Source organism: Poromitra crassiceps (assembly GCF_964638095.1).
Source record: "Poromitra crassiceps genome assembly, chromosome: 29".
Taxonomy (NCBI): Eukaryota; Metazoa; Chordata; class Actinopteri; order Beryciformes; family Melamphaidae; genus Poromitra; species Poromitra crassiceps.
The window spans coordinates 5,038,455-5,057,409 of record NC_139641.1 but is presented as its reverse complement, the minus strand read 5'-3'; the positions used below and the strand labels follow the sequence as shown (position 1 = coordinate 5,057,409).

The following is an 18,955-nucleotide window of genomic DNA, read 5'->3' as shown; positions in this document are numbered from 1 at the left end:
TATAGTGGGAGGTGCATTTTTGAGTAGGCTATTAAAATAATATGTCAAGTTCACATTTCTTTATTACCAGATTAAACAATTCTTATTGGTTGTTGGTTGGTTCAACACAACATGTGCGTGCATGCGCGCTTCTTCTTCTTCTCTAGCCTACAAGCATCTAACTTCCTTGTTTGTTATTGTTGATAATTATATTTAAATAGGCTACATTTTCATTTCCCGAAACATTCTTAAACAAGAAAGGAACATAGTGCAATGCAAAATATTTTTAATTACATTTGTAAAAAAAACCTTTTTTTTTTTTTTTTCCTCTGAAATTATTAGGGAGGTCCGGACCTCCCTGTCCTCATAGCTAGATACGGGCCTGAAGAGGAGCCCACAAAGTGGAGACCACACATTAGGCTACTCCTGAAAAGTACAAGTAAATGTATTTACATAATCTAAATAAAATGTACAATCAATAAGTCAGTAGTGTGTGTGTGTGTGTGTGTGTGTGTGTGTGTGTGTGTGTGTGTGTGTGTGTGTGTGTGTGTTGCCTGTGCTCAGGCCCCAATTAAGGTAGGTGAGCCATCACACCTACAAAGCTGTCTGAGATTTCATGATGAGGAGCCTCTCTTCCCTATATATAAGGTTGTGTAGGCTGAAGGTTTTTGAGGCTGCAGTCACAACAATGATCAGGCACACCTGATTCATCAGTTCATCCAATAGTGTAGGACAGGAAATATAGAAGCTGTACTAATTTCAGGAAGTAAAGAAGTTGTGCATGTAGTCTATTGGAGGCAGGACTCCCTTCACTGCAAGCTTTTGGTGAGAGAAAAGCAGGCCAGGTTTTTCACCAAGATAAAGCAGCGTCACGGCGTACTCGACGACCCCTTATGGTAGTGTAGTGCCGTTAGAACGCGGGGGAACGGCGTTCCCATACTTCTCCAAGCAGTGTTTTGTGTGTGTGCATGTGGAGCCAATAAAACGAGTGAATCTGGACAAAGTTGTCATTCGTCTATATTTCAATCATGAGAGACTAGTAGAAAGTTTAACAAGTCTTTTATGATACAACAAATTAATTTTGGCGTATGACTCCATGATATGATGACGCTCTCCTGAGATGATGAGAGGGCGTCGTCAATATAAACGCTCTGGATGTCTGTGGTAACGCCATTAAGGTATTCTTCATCATTTATAACATTTCATATTAAACTCAAACTGCTTCTATTTCCCAAATTGATTGCCAGGAACTTTACAGTTTCCAAGAATTGAAGCATAGAATAGAATTAAATAGAATCTTTAGTGACAGCAGGGCCAGTGGAAATTGCTTTCGGTGCAGCATTAAAGAATGGAATAGTGTATAAGTATGTATATAAAAATCAAGTATTGGGACTTTGACTGTCATAAATCTCAATTCAGATTAGCTTATTATATTCCTTTTAACAGATAACCAACGAAATTGGGACTGGGCCGTTTTCCGACTTCTCAAATGTCCAATTCGTTAACATCTCTGGAATCATCAGCTCGTCAGACCCCAGCGCGGGTACTATCACCTACCGCGAGCAGATCCTGTACATGTTCTCCTGTCGGTACCCAATGCAATATCTGATTAACAACACTGAGCTGGGCAGGTGAGTATGCCACCAGACTCACACAACACAACACAACACAACACAACACAAAGTAATCAGCACCATCGCATTAGTGCAGTAAAAATGTCACTTGAGCTCACACTAATTGCAACAAAACCAAACTCAACTGATTTTGTATCCTCAATATGTCCTCAATGAAGGAAAAAAAGTGTTAAGGAAATGTATGAAGGGAAAGTTTTGAAAATGACCTATATGATGCTACCAAAAACGTTTTTTTATTTATTTTTTAACATTTTCTTTTATTTTTTTTATTTTCTCCTTGAAGCAAAAAACACATACAGGATATAAGTGATGAGATTTATGGCACATTAAAAAAAAAAAAAAAAAAAAAGTCTTCCATAGGCTTCCATAGGCTACCATCATATTTAGGTCATTTTCAAAACTTTCCCTTCATACATTTCCTTAACACTTTTTTCCCTTCATTGAGGACATATTGAGGATACAAAATCAGTTGAGTTTGGTTTTGTTGCAATTAGTGTGAGGTTGACCCACATATTTGTGTAAAATGCCTGGACTATTCACTCGTGAGTCATCCATGTGGAATGAGTGGGAAAGAATCTATAAAAACATAGCCTACTGTAACATGAGCTCCTTTTTATTCAATACAGATCTGGTGTGAATCTCGCCATAAGAGACAATAACGGCCCTTTCATCAGCACACTGAGTATGCACCTCTACGAAGTAAGGCCTGCTCTAGCTTTTGGATTAAAAAAAGTGGAAAAACGAGCACACTCAGAGAGTCAAACATAAAGGTCCGGCAAGGCACAAGCACAATAGCAAAATGTAGAACAAGCCAGCACACGAGCTGTCCTTTCTTTTGTCGTTTTTTATTTACCTCAGTCCGGGGTAGGTACAGCACACAAACACGTTTCGGCACTAGGCCTTCATCAGTGCTAGCTTTTGGATTCAACATGTTGCACACAGAATATTCATAACAAGGCAAAATTGTTTCACGTCAACTTAATGGCGCTCTTACTTTTCTGTGGGACAGGATAGAGATCGCCTTAACGCACTTATAGTGCCATCGACAGGACTCAACCTGAAGACCAGGATTTATGTGGCAATTAAAGCTACCAATCTAACAGACAGGTACTGATGGAAGTGAAAGCATTACACTTCATATCACCAGTGAATATATCTGAAAAGAAATATGCAGTAAAACATTGTTAAAATCCATCTGTCTCTCCTCCCAGGTTCAATGTGCTGCTTGACAGGTGCTATGTATCAACAAGCCCTATTCCCTCAAATGGCACCTTCTACGACCTTTTTGTCGGGTAAGCCACCGTCATATTCAATTAACCTATAGCCATAATAAATTGTACAATGGAACTCACTTCCAAGCCAACTCTGTATACTTCTACTGTATACTCCCAACTTGCAATCCCATAACTGGTGGCCTTTCCATCCGAAGGTGTAACCGTGACGCACAGACTCATATGGAGATAAATGGGGACGCTCAGAAGGCACACTTCTCCTTTGAGGCCTTTAGATTCGTTGAACACAAAAAGCAGTCAGTTTCCACGTTCTACCTGCACTGTGTCACCAGACTCTGCCCGGTTGCCAGATGTCAATCTTTAAAGCCTGTGAGTCACAAATATCACTTCACACTCTCGAAGCTACAGTACTCTGTGTTCCAACCACCTGTTTACATGTCACGTTTTATCCACAAAACTGTACAGTATTTCATAGATGACTTCACCATGTGGAATACATGCTTTTCTGATCTGCCTGATTTTACTCAATGTTGTCTATATTTCATGTTGGAAAAATTTCAAAGACCAAAGTTTGGCTATGAGCGTTCTCTTCCTTAATAGAGACGTTTCACAGGTCTGTTTGAGCAGTCATAAACAATAACTGAGCAGATCAGTAAAGTGTCTCTAGGCAAAATGGTAAAGGCATGTACAGTAAATCGTGAATTACACACTTTGTTTTAGCAAGACATATTCACTGTTTTCCCTCAGGTGCATCATTTAGATTTAGATTTTTCCTCTACTCTCCTTATTTGAACAGAGCTGTCCAAGCAACAGGAGGAAGACAGAAGTGCAGTCACAGTCAAGCGATACACCAATGGCGACAGTCTCCTCTCCTCCCATCTCAGTGTCCAGTCAGGGGTCATCTCGCCATTCCGAAGTGTTGGCATTCCAATGATTGACTTCTATGCTTTCGGAGAGGCGGCCCTTTTTATCTCCAAAAAAGGTTTCGCCATTGCGAAAGATATTAGGTCCGCCTTTCCAACATAATAATAATAATAATAATAATAATAAATATAGCCGCAAGCGGCGATGCGGGGTCCAAGCTTCCGGTGACTTGGGGGGTATATGTCAGATAGTGCACATTTATTCAGACTTGGTATGTGCACAAGTAAACAAAGTTTGGTTGAGATCCGGTGACCTGACGGTTTCCAAGCAGTACTAGTAGTAGTAGTAGTAGCAGTAGTAGTAATAGTAGTAGTAGTAGTGTTGGTAGTAGTGGGAGTGGTAGCAATAGTAGCAGCAGAAGTACTAAGAATAGTAGTAGTAGTAGTAGCAGCAGCGGCAGTAGTAGTGGTGGTTGGCTGTTATAGCGCCACCATCTGGTGGATTGGTGTAATTTTTTCCTCTGAGTAGTGGGTGATGTCTTGAAACTATGTAGAAAGGTGGGTGATGTGGGGCGTATGGTTTCTGAGATCCACACACTTTTAGGGCAGGAAAAGAACAAAAGCAAATACACACAAGTTTAGACATTTATCATTTCAAAACGGTTTCACGTATCCAAAATCCTTTAATAACTTTAGGTCGGGGTAGTCCATAGATAACCCAGAAAAAGTTTCGTGTGATTTGGCCAAACAGTCTAGGAGGAGCTCGCAAAAGTAGGTTTTTGATAAAATTCAAAATGGCGGAAAATCTACCACACAGAAATGGGCGTGGCCTAGTGGGTTAGATACATGATGCTCCAGGGAAACCAGTAGATGTGGAATTTTGATTCTACAGCTCGCAGTTCAGAAGTTATGGACCGACAAACGTTAAATTGGCTGTTATAGCGCCACCATCTGGTGGATTGGTTTAATTTTTTTACTCTGAGTAGTGGGTGATGTCGTGAACCTGTGTGGAAAGTTTGGGTGATGGGGGGTGTATGGTTTCTGAGATCCACACACTTTTAGGGCAGGAAAAGAACAAAAGTAAATACACAAAAGTTTAAACATTTATCATTTCAAGACGGTTTCACGTATCCAAATTCTTTCTAAGTTTTTTAATCAGGGAAGTCCAGAGATGACACACAAAAAGTTTGGGCTCATTCGGGCAAATGGCCTAGGACGAGTTCGTTTTTTTTTTTTTGAGAAAGTCCAAGATGGCGGAACATCTAGGCACACGCAAATGGGCGTGGCCTATATGGATAGATGCGTATTGATCCAGGGAATACAGCCGAAGTGGAATTTTGATTCTACGCCTCACGGTTCAGAAGATATGGACCATAACGCGAAATGGTCTGTTATAGCGCCACCATCTGGCCGATATGGGTATTTTTTTGTTTCTGAGTAGTGAGGCACATTTACAATCTATGTGCCCAGTCTGGCTATGCTGAGCATTACAGTTTCTGCTGTACATACAGTTTTACCGGAGAAGAAGAATAAAAAAATAAATAATCGGAACAGATACAATAGGGATCCACGCACTTCGTGCTTGGACCCCTAAATATAGCCGCAAGCGGCGATGCGGGGTCCAAGCTTCCGGTGACTTGGGGGGTATATGTCAGATAGTGCACATTTATTCAGACTTGGTATGTGCACAAGTAAACAAAGTTTGGTTGAGATCCGGTGACCTGACGGTTTCCAAGCAGTACTAGTAGTAGTAGTAGTAGCAGTAGTAGTAATAGTAGTAGTAGTAGTGTTGGTAGTAGTGGGAGTGGTAGCAATAGTAGCAGCAGAAGTACTAAGAATAGTAGTAGTAGTAGTAGCAGCAGCGGCAGTAGTAGTGGTGGTTGGCTGTTATAGCGCCACCATCTGGTGGATTGGTGTAATTTTTTCCTCTGAGTAGTGGGTGATGTCTTGAAACTATGTAGAAAGGTGGGTGATGTGGGGCGTATGGTTTCTGAGATCCACACACTTTTAGGGCAGGAAAAGAACAAAAGCAAATACACACAAGTTTAGACATTTATCATTTCAAAACGGTTTCACGTATCCAAAATCCTTTAATAACTTTAGGTCGAGGTAGTCCATAGATAACCCAGAAAAAGTTTCGTGTGATTTGGCCAAATGGTCTAGGAGGAGCTCGCAAAAGTAGGTTTTTGATAAAATTCAAAATGGTGGAAAATCTACCACACAGAAATGGGCGTGGCCTAGTGGGTTAGATACATGATGCTCCAGGGAAACGAGTAGATGTGGAATTTTGATTCTACAGCTCGCAGTTCAGAAGTTATGGACCGACAAACGTGAAATTGGCTGTTATAGCGCCACCATCTGGTGGATTGGTGTAATTTTTTTACTCTGAGTAGTGGGTGATGTCGTGAACCTGTGTGGAAAGTTTGGGTGATGGGGGGTGTATGGTTTCTGAGATCCACACACTTTTAGGGCAGGAAAAGAACAAAAGTAAATACACAAAAGTTTAAACATTTATCATTTCAAGACGGTTTCACGTATCCAAATTCTTTCTAAGTTTTTTAATCAGGGAAGTCCAGAGATGACACACAAAAAGTTTGGGCTCATTCGGGCAAATGGCCTAGGACGAGTTCGTTTTTTGTTTTTTTGAGAAAGTCCAAGATGGCGGAACATCTAGGCACACGCAAATGGGCGTGGCCTATATGGATAGATGCGTATTGATCCAGGGAATACAGCCGAAGTGGAATTTTGATTCTACGCCTCACGGTTCAGAAGATATGGACCATAACGCGAAATGGTCTGTTATAGCGCCACCATCTGGCCGATATGGGTATTTTTTTGTTTCTGAGTAGTGAGGCACATTTACAATCTATGTGCCCAGTCTGGCTACGCTGAGCATTACAGTTTCTGCTGTACATACAGTTTTACCGGAGAATAATAATAATAAAAAAAAAAATCGGAACAGATACAATAGGGATCCACGCACTTCGTGCTTGGACCCCTAATAATAATAGATGGGGCTTATATAGCACTTTTCCGTAGCTCAAAGACGCTTTACAGTACACAAAAACTAAACACTGGGGGGGGGGGACGTTAGTGAACATATAACGACAGAGATGACACTAAACACTGAGTACTATGTGGGGGGGGGGGGTGACGTTAGTGAACATATAAGGACAGAGATGACACTAAACACTGAATACTATGTGGGGGGGGGGTGATGTTAGTGAACATATAAGGACAGAGATTACACTAAACACTGAGTACTATGTGGGGGGGGGGGTGACGTTAGTGAACATATAAGGACAGAGATTACACTAAACACTGAGTACTATGTGGGGGGGGGGTGACGTTAGTGAACATATAAGGACAGAGATGACACTAAACACTGAGTACTATGTGGGGGGCGGGGGGTGACGTTAGTGAACATATAAGGACAGAGATTACACTAAACACTGAGTACTATGTGGGGGGGGGGGGTGACGTTAGTGAACATATAAGGACAGAGATTACACTAAACACTGAGTACTATGTGGGGGGGGGGGGTGACGTTAGTGAACATATAAGGACAGAGATGACACTAAACACTGAGTACTATGTGGGGGGGGGGGTGACGTTAGTGAACATATAAGGACAGAGATTACACTAAACACTGAGTACTATGTGGGGGGGGGGGGGGTGACGTTAGTGAACATATAAGGACAGAGATTACACTAAACACTGAATACTATGTGGGGGGGGGGTGATGTTAGTGAACATATAAGGACAGAGATGACACTAAACACTGAGTACTATGTGGGGGGGGGGGGGTGACGTTAGTGAACATATAAGGACAGAGATGACACTAAACACTGAGTACTATGTGGGGGGCGGGGGGTGACGTTAGTGAACATATAAGGACAGAGATGACACTAAACACTGAGTACTATGTGGGGGGGGGGGGGGGGTGACGTTAGTGAACATATAAGGACAGAGATGACACTAAACACTGAGTACTATGTGGGGGGGGGGGGTGACGTTAGTGAACATATAAGGACAGAGATGACACTAAACACTGAGTACTATGTGGGGGGGGGGGGTGACGTTAGTGAACATATAAGGACAGAGATTACACTAAACACTGAGTACTATGTGGGGGGGGGGGGGGTGACGTTAGTGAACATATAAGGACAGAGATTACACTAAACACTGAGTACTATGTGGGGGGGGGGGGGGGTGACGTTAGTGAACATATAAGGACAGAGATTACACTAAACACTGAGTACTATGTGGGGGGGGGGGGGTGACGTTAGTGAACATATAAGGACAGAGATTACACTAAACACTGAGTACTATGTGGGGGGGGGGGGGGTGACGTTAGTGAACATATAAGGACAGAGATTACACTAAACACTGAGTACTATGTGGGGGGGGGGGGGGGGGTGACGTTAGTGAACATATAAGGACAGAGATGACACTAAACACTGAGTACTATGTGGGGGGGGGGGGGTGACGTTAGTGAACATATAAGGACAGAGATGACACTAAACACTGAGTACTATGTGGGGGGGGGGGGGTGACGTTAGTGAACATATAAGGACAGAGATGACACTAAACACTGAGTACTATGTGGGGGGGGGGGGGGGACGTTAGTGAACATATAAGGACAGAGATGACACTAAACACTGAGTACTATGTGGGGGGGGGGTGACGTTAGTGAACATATAAGGACAGAGATTACACTAAACACTGAGTACTATGTGGGGGGGGGGGGGGTGACGTTAGTGAACATATAAGGACAGAGATGACACTAAACACTGAGTACTATGTGGGGGGGGGGGGGTGACGTTAGTGAACATATAAGGACAGAGATGACACTAAACACTGAGTACTATGTGGGGGGGGGGGGGGGGTGACGTTAGTGAACATATAAGGACAGAGATGACACTAAACACTGAGTACTATGTGGGGGGGGGGGGCGATAGTGGTGAGACAAGACAGTAGACAGAGACAGCACACAAGCAAGGATGGGGGTAGGGAGCAGAGGGACTAAGGGAAGGCGGTGGAAAAGAGATGGGTTTTGAGGCGGGAGTGGAAGACTGTGAGGGACTCTGAGGTTCTGATTTCTTGGGGAAGGGCGTTCCAGAGTCTGGGAGCTGCCCGAGAGAAAGCTCTGTCCCCAAAGCTGCGGAGTTTGGACTTGGGGGTGGAAAGGAGGTCGGCTGAGGAGGATCTGAGGGACCGGGAGGGTTGGTAGGGGGAGAGGAGGTCTGTGAGGTAAGGGGGGGGCCAGTTGATGAAGGGCTTTGTAGGTGATGACCAGGATTTTGTAGTTGATGCGGTAGGAGATGGGAAGCCAGTGGAGTTCTTTGAGGACAGGGGTGATGTGGTGCCAGGATTTGGTGTGGGTGAGGAGTCGAGGTGCTGCATTCTGAACCAGTTGGAGTCTGTTGATGAGGGTGGAGTTGATGCCGTGAAGGAGTGAGTTGCAATAGTCCAGGCGGGAGGAGATGAAGGCGTGAATGAGTGTTTCAGCAGTGGAGTGTGAGAGGGAGGGGCGAATTTTGGCAATATTGCGGAAGAAGTGGTAGAAGGAGGATTTGACGATTTGACGGATGTGGGGTTCAAGGGAAAGGGTGGGGTCGATGATGACACCGAGATTGCATGCCTGGGAGGAAGGGGAGACAGTGGTGGAATTTAACATGTCTAAGCACGGCTAAAGTATGCACAGGACATGTGCACCTATGTGCAGTGAATATGCCACTGTCTCTGACTTGTCCTATCACTATACTGCCTTATTGCTTGTTGTGTCTATTGTTGTTTTTGCACTCATATGCATATACATTTGTACTATGTTGTAAACGGAGTCCACAGCACAAGAATTTCACACGTGATACTTGTACCATGGAGTGACAATAAAAATCTTGAATCTTGGTGTTATCGATGGTGAGGGTGGGGTTATTGGTTTTGGATAGAGTGGACTTGGAGCCGATGAGGAGGAGTTCTGTTTTTTCACTGTTGAGTTGTAGGAAGTTTTCTTGCATCCAGGATTTAATGGCAGACAGGCAGGAGTTGATGTGGGAGAGGGGTGGGTTGTGGGGGGAGGTGGTGCTGAGGTAGATCTGGGTGTCGTCGGCATAACAGTGAAAGTCCAGGTTGAAGTGACGGAGGATCTGACCCAGGGGGAGGATGTAAGTGATGAACAAAAATGGACCAGGCAGTATATCTGCCTGCTCTCTACTCCAGCCTCCATTTAACCCTAACCAGGGCTGATCAACTCCAGGTGTTCCTACTCAGGTGATTAGAGCAGAACCCCCAGAGGGAGGGGGAGAGAGAGAGAGTAGATGATCAGAGAGAGAAAAGAAGAGGAGGAGGAGGGTAGCTGGTCACATAACAATAGCTAATAATGTTTCTGTGTTTATGAGCATCTGTGAGAGACAATGTGAGGAAAATATTTCATATAAAAATAGCCTGTAATAATGTTAGAGAGAGAGAAGGGGGTGTGCTGCCCGGTTTGAAGTCCCGCCTGACTGTGCTGCTGCTGGAGAACCGGACCAGGACATCAACATGATACTAGGGATGGGCATTTTAAGTTTTTTCAATGTTCAAGTACTCTCATTAACTAATGAATGAGTACTCGAGTACTCGTTCATTAACGCAATTAATAACAATAGTGTCCTTTTTTTGACACTTTGGACACTTATTTTCTGGAATAATACAGGTGGTCCGTGTCCAACGGGAAGCAAGCGGAACCAAAGTTTGGCTACGTTAAGCTATCGTAGGCTATAGGCCTGTACGAATATATATTACTATGTTAATATTAGATACATGATAGGTACATAGGCCTACATTATGAAGAAGCGTGTCTCATTTGCATCGGGGATTTCCCCCTGCGTTGTTAAAGTCAGAGTACTCAAACTCTGTTACTGTAGTAACGTTATGAACGAGTACTCAAGTACCTGAGTACTCCTGCCCATCCCTAGACAATAGTCATATCGTTTTATGATGTTTATAGATGTTTTATTGTTAAATAAATTACCAGGTAATTTGCAATTTGTGGTGTTTGATTTATGCATTTCTGCTGCAATATCATTTCTTTCAACGGGTTTTTAACTCGTTTAGGGTTTATTTTTAAGGTGGCAATCTATCCATTTGGGGAAAGTCTTAGAAAATGATTTGTTAAATTTCCTAAATCCAGTTATTAGAGGTCTTGTGTTTTCAACATGTTTAATCAGAAATAGGTTTGTTTTGCCAATAGAGTTTTGCCCATGTGTTTCTTACAGTGCTTTTAGTCATTGTTTTAGCATTTGTTTGTATGTTACACAAAGCCTGATTTTATGATTGACTTGTCCACTGTATGACGGCATTTTATATATACTGTGTACGAATGAACCAACTGTTCCACGTTTACCCTTTTGGGTCTTGACCAATTGGTCAAATCTTTCAGAATCAATAAAGAGATGATTTTGGATGAATTGGTTTCCCCCTTTTGTTTCCCCAAGGCCATCATCCTTTCTTCAATAATGAGAGACTAGTAGAAAGTTTAACAAGTCTTTAATGATACAACATTAATTTTGGCGTATGACTCCATGATATGATGACGCTCTCCTGAGATGATGAGAGGGCGTCGTCAGTGAAGAATAGGATAGGAAATCCCCCATAGGGAATTCTTCAATCAGGAGTCATGACCGATGGTGGTGGTCAGGGGAGGAGGTGGGGCGAAAACAATTGCTTCAGCGATGATGATCAGCAACTGAGAATGACACATACACAGCACATAGCAAACAGAGTAAACATGGACCCTGATATACTACGCTGATTAGGTGATTGGGATCAGCTGGAGAGGAATACCTTGGGCTGATTGGTTATTGCCACATGTGTGGTAAACTGTGAATGGGTGAGGAGACAGCATCAGAGAAAGGGGGCGAGCCTAACAATGAATGGGTTATACATCCTCAAAGAAAGGGGGCGTGCACTGTGATATGACGAGACTGGGCGTTGGCTGTTAAGTAGTCTTCATTATTGAAAATAGTCCAAGACTTCATTTATAGCAAACTTTAAATAAACATTTCTGTGTTACTAGATGCACATCTCCTGCTCCGTCTGTAACCTTTTAAATTGAACCTTTGTGTGAAGGCCCAAGTGTTTGGATGAAACAAGTGGTTACTTACTGTATACTGGGCCCGGTTACAAATTTGGCAGAGTAAGTAAAAAAAAAAAAAAAAAAATACAAAATAAAAACAACTACAACAACAACAATAACAATAATGGACAGATGTGTGTGCGACTGTGCATACAGTTATTTGGCTTACAGTAAACCACTTCTTCTCTGCTGCAATTAAACACTGCTCTCTCACAGTTGGTCAATAATATATTTAATAAAGGGTTGCCATATGCTATCGAAATTATACTTAGGCCCTCGTACAGCCAATCTAATCTTTTCTAGTTTCAAAAATTGTAATGTATCTCTGATCCAGTGCTTAAAAGAAGGAGGGGCAGCCTGCTTCCAATTTAATAAAATGAGTCTCCTGGCTAAGAGTGTGACAAAAGCAATACAGTTGGACTGTGCCCTGGGGAGGTGATCGTCTTCACACTGGATGCCAAAGATGGCTGTTAAAGGATGTGGGTCTATTGGTCTGTCAAATATCTTAGATAGGGCTTCAAAAATGGAGGACCAGTAACCTGAGAGCCGTGGGCAAAACCAAAATGTATGAGCTAGTGTCGCAGGCGAGACGTGTAAACAATGATTTTAATAAACAATTCAGAAAACAAATTCCTCTCACGCCCCTTTGGTCCTCTGAGGATAGGTATAAATGGAGAGATCTGGTAACACAAAGCAAGGCACAACATGAAGACTTTCAGGTGAGTCTACTGAATTACTCTGGCATCTTTTCGCCCATGTAATCTTAATATAGATGTTTGAATTTATATTTATTCATAATATTTTTTTCAGCTTCTATTTATATGATGTAGAACATATTCACTTGAATGGAAATATTTCAATTAACAGAAGTATCTTTAGTGTCTGCCTTCCATCCATAATGGAGGAAAATGCTGATAAAACATAATACTTAGTTTGATTCTGGATTCATTACTAGCCAAGGTCAGTTTGTCCAAACTCAGATTTTACTTTGGGGGGGGGGGCCTAATCTGATCATTGGTGCCAATATATCTAACTAACCAATATAACTGATAACTCATTTATGCCTACCCCACACTACAGGATTTTCAAATCCTTGAAGATTATAAAAATCTTGAGAGCCCACACACTACAGGACAGAGAGAGCCGATTTTTTAACATTTCAATCTTGGGACACACACACAATCGCGTCTGTTCAAACGCAACCCCACACACTAGAAGATTATGCTGAAGATTCACCTTGGAAGCAGGGCTCGACGTTAACTTTTAAAATGAATCTTGACGAGGAAATGTGTGGAGCTTTTATACACTGTGTGGTTTTCTGCTCGCGGAAGTCTTGAAAACTCCACTTTGTCCGCCCAGCCGCGTCCATTCTACTGTGCACGGCCAGGCAAAAACCGTCTGCACAGGTGCCTTGTGGAGGGGCGTGTCTGCTGATTTGACTCACTTTTCCGTGCGGACACTCGCCGATCTAAGCGCTTGTTGTAGGCTACATGCTTTGCAGTATAGCATTAGTTTTCCGTCCCGTTCAAAGACGCACGGGTATTTCACCTCGATGACAATTTCCTCGTTCTTTGTTTCTGTGCGGGGCTGCGGGCGGACGCGGACCAGATTATTTTGCGAAAAACTGTATGGAAACGCAGCTACTACTGGCTCTCTGCTCAAGATGCAATTGCCTGTCGGGTTGTAAATATCTAACATGTTAGATATGCCCGATTCACAATCGGGAAGAGGCAGTCTTCCCGATTGTGAATCTTTGAACCCCACACACTACAGGATCTTTTGGGAAGATTATCTGCCCGACGCGCCTCAAATCGCGAGCACCCCCGAGAAAATCGGGAGGGGGGAATCTTGGCCATAATCTTGCAAATTATCCTGTAGTGTGGGGTAGGCATTAGTAGATTTGCAAAATGTAGGATGTGTTGAAAAAAGAATAGTTTCTAAGAGCAACTTAAGTCAGTTTGCCATCAATTATGTCTTTGAGGATTTTTCACCAAAAAAAGAAGGAAAAAAGAAAAGAAAATCAACGATGTCTGTGATTTCTAAGCGTTTTAGCAAAGGTACAGAATTGTCTGAATAAAATTATGTATATTTCATTTTCATAGAGTCTAGTCTTGCTGTCTTTTTTGCCATGGTAAATCCAAAACGTGACTGCTTATGTTACTTATAATGGGCCTATGAGTGACTCTATTGTTGGAATTATCTATGGGCTTTGTCCCCATGTAGGTCGATCACTGAATTGCAAAGTCCAATATGTGGCCAAAGTTTTCCTTGAGATTCCCTCCTCATGAAAGAGGTGAATGCCTTGGGGGGGAACCAAGGCATTCACCTCAATGTTTTGTTTGTTCTTGCTGGTCCAGAACAATGAGGCTGGCCATCCTTGTGTGCCATCTTGGCCTAATTCTGAGGTGTGAGGGACAGGCACAGATTCCAGCTGCTTGCGTCACAAGCTCAACCAACAGACCTCCAGGTTGGTAGCATTTTCTTAGACCAGGGGTGGGCAACTATTTTTCATGGGGGGCCACATGAGAAAGCCAGATTGTTGCCGGGGGCCGAACAAATATGGATGGGCAACTTTGATGATAGAGAGGGCCACAAAAAAATGTCCTCGCTACCAGATTTTGCTGAGGGCTGAACGGGGCCAGCGCGAAAGATTTGGGGCATTTTAAGCCAGGTTTAGAGGAATAACTCATTTTAAATTAACAGTTGTGATGTCATTATTCAATATTTGATCCTTTTCTCACTCCCTCCTATGTCACCACCTGCTCTCCCTGCAGGGCTTGAAATTAACTTTTTTCACCACCTGCCAATATGGCTGCTAGATTTTAAAGTTACCAGCCAATTAGAATTTCCACTAGCCAAAATGTTTTTCTTGAAATAAACCAGAATTTAAGCATAAGTATCAGTAAGTGGCCCGGGATTCCCAAAGCCTGTGTTGAGGGTCACACAAGAAGAAAAATGCACTCTTGAAGCTAAATAAATCCAAAACCATCAAGTTAATTATTTAAATTTCTACTTCAATGTAGAAACAGTCATTTCTTACACATACTTACTTTTAGCCTTTTAGTCATAAATATTATTGAAAGATATTCCATATTCCAGACTGAAATGCTATAACAGAAGAGTATTGGCCAGAATGACATGAACATTTGGACACTTATTCAGCGGGTATCTTGCATGTTGCGTTCAGGTGCACTGTATTTTTATTTTTTATTTTTTTGCAATTCCATCGCGGGCCACACAGGGGGCGCCCGCGGGCCGCATACGGCCCGCGGGCCGTATGTTTAGACTATATAGGTATATGTTTACACAATTAGAGTTGGAGACTGTCTAGAACAGCAGATGATGATATTTCATTTCTATTCCTTAGTATTGTTATTTGTATACTTCCACTGTGGCTGTATTATAATCTACCTTTTCATCCCACCTAGAAAACAGTGACATAAGTGTGATTTGTGGCACTGAGATGATGGAGATGAGCATCTATATTTGCCCAGTTTACAATGCTCAATACAATGAAACCCTGATGGCCCTGAATGGAAAGTTCAACAAGCCAGAGTGTTTCGGGACTCCTGACTATACCGTTGACCCACCTGTCTTAAAGTTCAATTTTTCTATCAATGTAAACGCTCTGGATGTCTGTGGTAACACCATTAAGGTATTCTTCATCATTTATAACATTTCATATTAAACTCAAACTGCTTCTATTTCCCAAATTGATTGCCAGGAACTTTACAGTTTCCAAGAATTGAAGCATAGAATAGAATTAAATAGAATCTTTAGTGACAGCAGGGCCAGTGGAAATTGCTTTCGGTGCAGCATTAAAGAATGGAATAGTGTATAAGTATGTATATAAAAATCAAGTATTGGGACTTTGACTGTCATAAATCTCAATTCAGATTAGCTTATTATATTCCTTTTAACAGATAACCAACGAAATTGGGACTGGGCCGTTTTCCGACTTCTCAAATGTCCAATTCGTTAACATCTGTGGAATCATCAGCTCGTCAGACCCCAGCGCGGGTACTATCACCTACCGCGAGCAGATCCTGTACATGTTCTCCTGTCGGTACCCAATGCAATATCTGGTGAATAACACTGAGCTGGGCGTGTGAGTATGCCACCAGACTCACACAACACAACACAACACAACACAAAGTAATCAGCACCATCGCATTAGTGCAGTAAAAATGTCACTTGAGCTCACACTAATTGCAACAAAACCAAACTCAACTGATTTTGTATCCTCAATATGTCCTCAATGAAGGAAAAAAAGTGTTAAGGAAATGTATGAAGGGACATTTTTGAAAATGACCTATATGATGCTACCAAAAACGTTTTTTTATTTATTTTTTAACATTTTCTTTTATTTTTATTTTTTTTATTTTCTCCTTGAAGCAAAAAACACATACAGGATATAAGTGATGAGATTTATGGCACATTAAAAAAAAAAAAAAAAAAAATCTTCCATAGGCTTCCATAGGCTACCATCATATTTAGGTCATTTTCAAAACTTTCCCTTCATACATTTCCTTAACACTTTTTTTTCCTTCATTGAGGACATATTGAGGATACAAAATCAGTTGAGTTTGGTTTTGTTGCAATTAGTGTGAGGTTGACCCACATATTTGTGTAAAATGCCTGGACTATTCACTCGTGAGTCATCCATGTGGAATGAGTGGGAAAGAATCTATAAAAACATAGCCTACTGTAACATGAACTCCTTTTTATTCAATACAGATCGGGTGTGAATCTCGCCATAAGAGACAATAACGGCCCTTTCATCAGCACACTGAGTATGCACCTCTACGAAGTAAGGCCTGCTCTAGCTTTTGGATTAAAAAAAGTGGAAAAACGAGCACACTCAGAGAGTCAAACATAAAGGTCCGGCAAGGCACAAGCACAATAGCAAAATGTAGAACAAGCCAGCACACGAGATGTCCTTTCTTTTGTCGTTTTTTATTTACCTCAGTCCGGGGTAGGTACAGCACACAAACAAGTTTCGGCACTAGGCCTTCATCAGTAGGGCTGGGTTCAAAAAATCGATTCTCCGATTTTTAATCGATTTTCATTTTAATCCTCGATTATCGATTCATATGTCCAGAGATCGATTTTTTTTATTATTAAATTTTTTTTTTTTTTTTTTTTTTTTTTTTACTAAACAGGCTAAAATATTGTGCTGTGTGTGGTAGTTGAAACATAGTTTCAAGTTGACGTTTAATTATGTTTGTAGTTGAAACAAAAACATAAATACTGTAGGCTACATGAATGGAAATGTTTGATCATTATTAATATCTACTTTTAGAAATTATATAGGCTGAAATCAAATCACTGTGCATAATTGTGAAAGTGTCTTTATTGACAGATGAAAAGGCTGTTATTTACCCTTTGTCACCACGTGGTGAGTAAATATATGTGTAACTAAAACCATTAAAATTGACAACAGGTCTGCAACTTTTTTTCCCCATGTATCTACTTGGCTGGTTGGAAACCCCTGTGTTACATAACTGGACAGTCATGTAATTCAGGGTACAGCTCAAAAACCACGTTTTGGTATCACTAACCAAATCAATATTGAAAATTGATCGAATCGGAATCGAATCGAATCGAATCGAATCGAAATTAATCGATTCGCAACCTTGTGAATCGGAATCGAATCGATTCTTGAAATTTGAACCAATACCCATCTCTATTCATCAGTGCTAGCTTTTGGATTCAACATGTTGCACACAGAATATTCATAACAAGGCAAAATTGTTTGATGTCAACTTAATGGCGCTCTTACTTTTCTGTGGGACAGGATAGAAATTACCTTAACGCACTTATAGTGCCATCGACAGGACTCAACCTGAAGACCAGGATTTATGTGGCAATTAAAGCTACCAATCTAACAGACAGGTACTGATGGAAGTGAAAGCACTACACTTCATATCACGAGTGAATATATCTGAAAAGAAAATATGCAGTAAAACATTGTTAAAATCCATCTGTCTCTCCTCCCAGGTTCAATGTGCTGCTTGACAGGTGCTATGCATCAACAAGCCCTATTCCCTCAAATGGCACCTTCTGCAACCTTTTTGTCGGGTAAGCCACCGTCATATTCAATTAACCTATAGCCATAATAAATTGTACAATGGAACTCACTTCCAAGCCAACTCTGTATACTTCTACTGTATACTCGCAACTTGCAATCCCATAACTGGTGGCCTTTCCGTCCCAAGGTGTGACCGTGACAGACAGACTCATATGGAGATAAATGGGGACGCTCAGAAGGCACACTTCTCCTTTAAGGCCTTTAGATTCGTTGAACACAAACACCAGTCAGTTTCCACGTTCTACCTGCACTGTGTCACCAGACTCTGCCCGGTTGCCAGATGTCAATCTTTAAAGCCTGTGAGTCACAAATATCACTTCACACTCTCGAAGCTACAGTACTCTGTGTTCCAACCACCTGTTTACATGTCACGTTTTATCCACAAAACTGTACAGCATTTCATAGATGACTTCACCATGTGGAATACATGCTTTTCTGATCTGCCTGATTTGACTCAATGTTGTCTATATTTCATGTTGGAAAAATTTCAAAGACCAAAGTTTGGCTATGAGCGTTCTCTTCCTTAATAGAGACGTTTCACAGGTCTGTTTGAGCAGTCATAAACAATAACTGAGCAGATCAGTAAAGTGTCTCTAGGCAAAATGGTAAAGGCATGTACAGTAAATCGTGAATTACACACTTTGTTTTAGCAAGACATATTCACTGTTTTCCCTCAGGTGCATCATTTAGATTTAGATTTTTCCTCTACTCTCCTTATTTGAACAGAGCTGTCCAAGCAACAGGAGGAAGACAGAAGTGCAGTCACAGTCAAGCGATACACCAATGGCGACAGTCTCCTCTCCTCCCATCTCAGTGTCCAGTCAGACGGCAGCTCGCCATCCAAGAGTCGGCTATCGTCACCCCCCCCTTCCCCGGTCTCCTCTCCTCAGGCGCAGAATCTCCACTCCGTGCATCGCAGTGTCCAAGGCAAGCAGACGTCAATTCGCCATCAAATTATCGGCCAATTATCGTCAACACCGTTGCTTTCTGAACTACTAGTTGGAGTCTGTTGATGAGGGTGGAGTTGATGCCGTGAA

At 41.9% G+C, this 18,955-nt stretch overlaps 1 protein-coding gene across 1 annotated transcript in view; it reads left to right on the top strand.

Annotated features, from left to right (window-relative positions):
• Window positions 1-18,909, top strand: part of LOC310800005 (uncharacterized protein) — a gene marked incomplete at both ends in the record, with an annotated part of 26,340 nt that extends 7,431 nt beyond the window's left edge. The window contains 11 exons of the mRNA XM_083662605.1: window positions 1,426-1,610; window positions 2,240-2,312; window positions 2,623-2,720; window positions 2,825-2,905; window positions 3,043-3,214; window positions 15,751-15,935; window positions 16,565-16,637; window positions 17,625-17,722; window positions 17,828-17,908; window positions 18,046-18,217; window positions 18,733-18,909. Of these exons, the coding sequence (XP_083518731.1) occupies window positions 1,426-1,610; window positions 2,240-2,312; window positions 2,623-2,720; window positions 2,825-2,905; window positions 3,043-3,214; window positions 15,751-15,935; window positions 16,565-16,637; window positions 17,625-17,722; window positions 17,828-17,908; window positions 18,046-18,217; window positions 18,733-18,909 (1,395 nt within the window). The remainder of the gene's footprint in view (window positions 1-1,425; window positions 1,611-2,239; window positions 2,313-2,622; window positions 2,721-2,824; window positions 2,906-3,042; window positions 3,215-15,750; window positions 15,936-16,564; window positions 16,638-17,624; window positions 17,723-17,827; window positions 17,909-18,045; window positions 18,218-18,732) is intronic.
• Window positions 18,910-18,955: the final 46 nt, after the last annotated feature.